The 6,603-nt window shown below is 40.8% G+C and overlaps 1 protein-coding gene across 1 annotated transcript; it reads right to left on the bottom strand.

Annotated features, from left to right (window-relative positions):
• Nucleotides 1-3,498: 3,498 nt before the first annotated feature.
• LOC104615774 (transmembrane protein 14C-like) lies at nucleotides 3,499-6,325 on the bottom strand (the record flags this gene model as incomplete). The annotated part of the gene is made up of 3 exons (XM_010296506.1): nucleotides 3,499-3,920; nucleotides 4,151-4,235; nucleotides 6,224-6,325. Coding segments are annotated over 3 exons (245 nt in total), but the record flags the coding sequence as incomplete, so codon positions are not given.
• Nucleotides 6,326-6,603: the final 278 nt, after the last annotated feature.

Below are 6,603 nucleotides of genomic sequence, written 5' to 3'. Positions count from 1 at the left end.
GGAAAATGGCTAAACTAGTAATGAAAGCTAGATTTACCTCACCAAGCTGTAGTGAAGCCTAAAAATTAGATTCTACTGTTATAATTAACTTATGACCATTTTTGGTCAAAGATCGGTGGAGATTTATATCTGTCCTATCAAGGGAGTGTCGCAGTGATATTTTAAGGACCCTGAATCTCTGCAGTCTGTCAGTCATTTTAAGGGTGAATTAGCCAAAAAGGCATAAATTGTCAGTAAACTCATGTTTCTACATGTCTTTATTGAGTGAGCAAACTAAACTACAGAAGTTGAATACGCTACATGAGGGAGGATATTGGGCTGTTCTTCAAAGATGTTGCTTTCTGGTTTAGATCTTAAAGGCCAACTTAAGTACCTGAAAACACACACAAACTTTAACAATGCCTCACTGTTTATATGCTCATTCAGTACTTTCCCTGGCTTCTATGCTAAGTTTTATAATAATATCCCACAAAGGACCTTGCAACATACAATAAATTGTTTCTAGGATGTTGATCTAAGCTGCTTCTGTTAACAGCTCCATGTAGAAGAGATGCTTTAGACTTAGTAGTTACATTAAACCTGCCATTTTAAAGTACAAAATGAGTATGTTCTTTAAAGATGTAAAGCTGTTAATGATTACTTTTAAGCACTGTAAAACAGAAATGTATTTGTATGTCTTTTATAACTGTATATAAAAATTTTAATTCGTTACTGCCCTAATGTGCCATAATATATGGGTTACATTAACTTACTGGAAGTCAATTTAATCTGAAACAGTTGTACTAAAAAGTCAAGTATTTTGTTATGAAAACTGCACCTAAAGAAAATGCCACTTTAATACTGGAAGAGCTATATAGTGATAGGGATATCTAGTTAGTAATGCACTAGAGATTTTAATTCAGCTGCCATTGGTCTATGCTTAAGTATTTGTCATTCTCTTAGTACTAACATAAGTCCCTATGCTATTTAAATGCATCTTAATTTATCTGTAGAATATATCTGTAAATGGCCATGGCAACAAAGGACAACCTCAGACTTTCCAGAATATGCATAAATGCACTGGTTTTATAATTAAAAAACAAGAGAAGTGAATTGCTCATCTCTAGTACAAGATGCTAGTGACTTAGTTAAAATCACAGTCTGGTCATGGAATTAACTAATAATGAGTCCATAGCTCACATGTCCGTAAGTCACCTAGAGCAGAAAAACACATAGGTACTATTTAAGATACTAAATATGGCTAGAAGAAATATGCTGTCCTTACCATGTGCTAATGAACACTGAAACTGCTTCGACATAACCATAACAGCCTTTACTTGTCCATAATCAAAGCATGACAACTGTTAAGAAGTTCTCTTGCAAACAGCAAGGAAAAACAGTAACAAGAAGCCAGCAGGCTTTGTACAGTCATTTTAACTCAGATTCTTCGATACACATTGAACTGTTAGTGCAGAAATACCATCTAATGCTTAAGAAATTTAGTATATACTCAAAAAGTTCCAAGCGGGTAAAAAGTATGTAAGGCTCAAGCTTTTCTCTCCTCCCTTTGTTTAGATTACTAGTGGTAACCAGAGTTCTACCACCAGTTCTCAATTCGAGCTACTGCTTTCCCAAAGCTCATGAAAAAGCAGGAAGGCTTAACACTTTGGTCTAAGAGTTCATAAGTTTATCAGTCTAGTTCCCTGCTTTCTATTGTCTTTATTCCATTAAAGGACAATTGCAGCCCAAATTTGCAAGTTACCTGATTTGAGACCAGTATTATACAAGTAGAAAACTGCTGGATTGTGGCTGTTTTCAATTTATTGCAGGAGATGCATGTATGCTCGTACCTTACTTCCACAGAAGCTAACTAACTGCTTCAAAAGCAATATGAAGAGGCAAATGACTCGTACACAGAGAAGTGTCTTAAATGCTAATGTCTGGCTTATTAACCTTTTCAAGGGAGAGCAAAGACATTCAGACATTTGCCTACCAAGCTGGGTCCATGGCCTGGGATTAGGCACAAACCAGCTGCTGTCCTGCTCAGCCCTTGTTTCTGTGCAGGGAGGCAAGAAGAAAAAGTCAATTTGGGTGAGCACCTGGAGCTGAACTCTGCAGGTTGATGAACAAAGCCTCTAGGAAGGTGCCCCGAGTACAGTTCCCCCTCAAAAGCTCTCGCTGCCTGTGCTCAAGCCAGCTCTGACCCAAGCCGTGCGGCCTGGGACCGGGCCACCAGCAACAGGGCTGCGAGAAGCAGCGGCCCGGCCCCTTTGCTCTTGTAGCTGCAGTGATGTCGATGCTCTTGCCAGAGCTGTATGGCAGCTGTGCCCGTGCCTGGCTGTGTCCCCGCTGATCTGCAACCCAACTGCCAGCTTGGCATCCTGGCTTGACCGCAGCCCTGCCCTCGTTGCTGTGGCCTGCCTGGCAAACCACGGCCGCTGCCACCGGACCAGCTCTGCGCCTCCTGCCACAAGGAAGGAGGGAAGGAAGACGATGAGACGTCACCCTCCTGCTAAAGTTCTAGCCTGATATTTAGAGAACAACTCCAGAGTCTCACCAAGCTAATGGATCAAGCCCACTGCTTCCATCTCTCACAGCACCTGCCACCAAAGAAGAAAGGTTGAGGAAATTGAAGCTCAGGATCTGTGCAGAAAGGGACAGAAGTTAAGTGAGACCAGAAAAGGGATATGTTGCCATCCACCTATAGCTCCCAGGGTTACTTTCGCATGGCAGGTTTATATTTAGAACTATTTCAGGCATCAAAGGAATCAACTGAGAACAGAAACTCATCAACTGAGCCCTTCAGTCTTTAAATAAACTTTCACAAAGCATTTTTCAAATCTGAAATAGAAGATTCCTCTCAGGGAAAAAAAAGATTTTAATGTAACGCTTGTCTGAATATATGGTCTGTATGCTTTTGTTATCTACGTTTCCTCCCAGTTCATGGGATTTTTATATTTACAAGTCACTAGGTTCAGAGAATGAAATAGAGATAATTTGTATAATCCATGTTCACAAAAATATCCAGACACCCTGCAGAAAAGGTACAAAACTGTATCAATCCAGATGAATGAATAAAGAAGAATAAAATAGTTGTGTAGAACACAAAATTTTGTAATAATAATTTGTTGGTTTATTTAGAATAACATTTTAATTCTCATTAAATGCAAGAGCTATGCCTACAATTCATCATTATCTAATAAAGCATATTTTTGATTTATGAATAATAATCTGTAAAAGTGAAACGAATGACATTTAGCTGGGCACTTTTGGTTACAAGTAATGGCAAGTAACAGGTTTGCATTCATTGCATTACAGCAGAACCTTGACGGCCTGCTCCGTGATTGTGTTTTGTGGGACCAGGTTCTAATGCACAGTACTGGGAGAACAAAGTCCCTGACTGACAAACATAATGACCGGATAAACTGGCAGGGAAGTGGAAGGGGAGAGGTAACATAATAAGCATGTTTGTTACATGAATTACTAGTGCCAAATTGGCAACTCCTCTCCCCTTGTTTTAGAGGTATAGATGATTTTAGGATGGCAAGTCCAGATGTACATTTAAGCTTCAGTCCTGCAACTTGTCTGTATGCAAATGCCAAGAGGTCTTTACCTACAGTAAGTTGCAGGGCCAGAAGCTAAACTAAATGCTGTACTTGTATTTTCTTGCTTCACAGTGCAGAAAATGTTAAGACAAACACCATTTTGGAAGACGTAACAAGGGCTCTGAATGTCGGTCCTTTAAAAACACAACCCAGATGCGTTAGGATATTAAAAATACAATGCACAGACAGCAGTGCCTTTTCCACCTTTGTGTAGCACATTTAGGCAGTTGCATTTTCAGGCTTCTCATTCACATATCTTCAAGTGATTTGATGCAGACTTATGGCTTAAGAGGCTTTTCCATGATCTGCAATCCAAGCCGTCCAACCATCAGTAAACTGTTGAACAGAACAGTTGTTATCAAAAAAAAAAAAAAAAAGAGGGAAGCAAAAAATCCCATAAAGAAGGAAGAAAACATTGACGTGATTTCATTTAGCTGAACTCCACCATAAGATTACATTTTTCACAGAACTTACCATGTAACATTTTTAAAACAACATAATCCAAATATAAGTTAAATAAAATGCTTACTCAAAACTGCAGACAAGAATAGAAGACAGGCGACTACCTGGCACCAGCAATTATCCCAGGCATTGCTTTTTTGGAGTTGTAAAATCTCATTCCCATAACAGCAGACAAGGTTCCAGAGGCCACTGTTGAAAAGAAGCCCGGTCAGATCTATTTCAAATGGAAACACCAGTGCTGCACTGCAAGGCTTGGATGTGCAGCAGTCCCAACCGAACAGGCCTATGCCTACTGAGAGGAACGCCTCCCTCCTCGCCGCAAGGAAGCGTACGCAAACATTTTACGTGCTTTTCCTTAAACAGCAGACCTGCTGCATGCTTCTCGGCAGCTTTGGTAAGCATGCTCCACTGCTCAGTAGAAGTGAGTAGATGTCATCAGGGTTGAGACCACTGTCTAATCGCCTACAACCTCGAATCCTCTGGGCAGATCACTAACTATCCCTCAGTTTCTCCTTATTTGCTGAAGAATTATTATTTTCTTGAATACAGACAGACTTAAAACTGCCAGAAAACTGGGTTGGTGACAAAGTTCACTTTGTGGGAGGCAAATATTATTACAGTTCCCATTTCTTGGTGACATTCTGAACGGGAAGGTGACACTAAATACTACAACTAGAAATAAACCAACCCCATGTGAAAATACAAATTAGTAAACAGAAAGCAATCTAAGGGACCAAACTGAAAGAGCAACTAGCATTTTAAACATTATTGCAAGTTATTTAATCTCTAAATCTGGAAAAAAAAAAATCCTATCAATATTCACATAAAAGTTACAGGGCCATTGTTTCTTCGAAGAAGAAAGGCAGGTGGAGGTGTTGTATACCTTTCTCCAAAGCTTCAAGTTTGTTTGCATCAAACAGGGCAAAATGGATCCTGAAGATAATTCTGTCAAGGTTCTTTTTCCTCATTTCTACCCCTGATATGCTGTGATCAACCTAAAGCTCATCAGGAGTCGCAACTGCATGTGGCAACAGGGCTGAGGAGGAATGGATGAATAAAGAGTTATACTAGACGGGGACACAACACCACTTTCAAGAGGTCCGCTTGAAAGCACCCTGTGCACCACATCAGCATATAAGGAAGCTGCTCATTTTTCTGTCATGGCACTTCCTAAAAACTCCTGCCAAAGATACACAGCCACTCCCACAGCATGCCAGAGTGGAAGAGAAAGTTCACAAGTGAAAACTTTGCTTTTGACTGAGCTGTGTTGTACATTTCATTCCTTACTGAGAAGGCAGTTTGGTCATCTGCAGTATCTACCACGGGTTTCATAAAGCCTTTCAGCATGTGACGTGATCAAGTCCCATTTTAAGGAAGTCTTAAATCACTGTAATGATAGAGTATCGTAAAGCTAATACTACTATGGCATACTTACAGAACTAGAAGGAACCTCAGGAGGTCATCTAGGCTAACCTAGTGCCCAAAAGCAAGATCAATTCCTGACAGATACTGGTCTAACCAATTATTAAAGTCCTGCAGTGATGAAAGTCCCTGACATTCACCAGATCTCTTCCAGTGGTTCATAATACTTTCCACTGTCATTTTATCCTTCTCCTTCACGTGAAGGGTTAACTGCAAGCTAAGCCCACAACTTTTTGTCCCATCTACCATAAGCAAGGAGAATAGATTGCTCCCTCCTTTCTTTTATATACTTCAGACTGTTTCTTCCACAGCATATGATGCATTAAAACATATACTGCTCTTCTTCCAGTTTGCTTGTGCAAACCAGTATTACATAAAGCCACATACTGCTTGTCGCAGTGCTTTCACTGTTGCTAAAATGCCTATTCCATGACTGTAGACTAAAAATGCTGCTTCACAACCAAACATTTCTCACGTACCTTTCCCGTGCCTACATTAGTTTAACACCATATCTCATCTGGCAGAGGATATAGGTATTTCTCACCAACTCTGGCTTCCAGAAAGACAACCTAGGTCTTAGAACCAGCTAGCGGGCTCTTACACAAATACCTCCTGGCTATGGGCAGGAGGTCCTGCCACCGCTTACAACATTTGTATAAATAAAAGGGCACTGGTAGGCTGAAACATGCTGAAAAAAGGTTACTCTTCCCGTTGCTACCAGTAATGCTTAGTACTTGGGTGCCAAGCAAACTTACCGAGGGAAAGCCACACATTCTTCGGATCTTTGGACTGCTGGTAGGCACCTAGTCCTGCTAAGCCACCAAAGAGAAGACCAGCTGCTAGAGAAGGGACGCTGCCTGGAATAAAATGAAAAATAAAGCAGTTCTTGAAAGAACACGTATAAAGCCAGTCTGCAAACCAAACCAAAGCACTTCCAAGTTCACTCTGATTACTGGGAAGAAAAAAAAAAAATCACAAACCCAATCTAAACCAAACCAAAGATACTGGAGTGGGTTTTATTTGGTTTAGTTCTAAGATACTCTGCAGATCTCAGCCGAGCACCGTTTACCAGGCAACGAGGACTCAGCAGGGTTTGCCGGGGTCGCTCCCCGCGGCGGACCTGCACCGGGCGCCC

The sequence above is a fragment of the Phaethon lepturus genome, unplaced genomic scaffold (assembly GCF_000687285.1).
Source record: "Phaethon lepturus isolate BGI_N335 unplaced genomic scaffold, ASM68728v1 scaffold44321, whole genome shotgun sequence".
Classification (NCBI taxonomy): Eukaryota; Metazoa; Chordata; class Aves; order Phaethontiformes; family Phaethontidae; genus Phaethon; species Phaethon lepturus.
The sequence above is the reverse complement of the archived record's forward strand: the minus strand, read 5'-3'. Positions and strand labels throughout refer to the sequence as shown.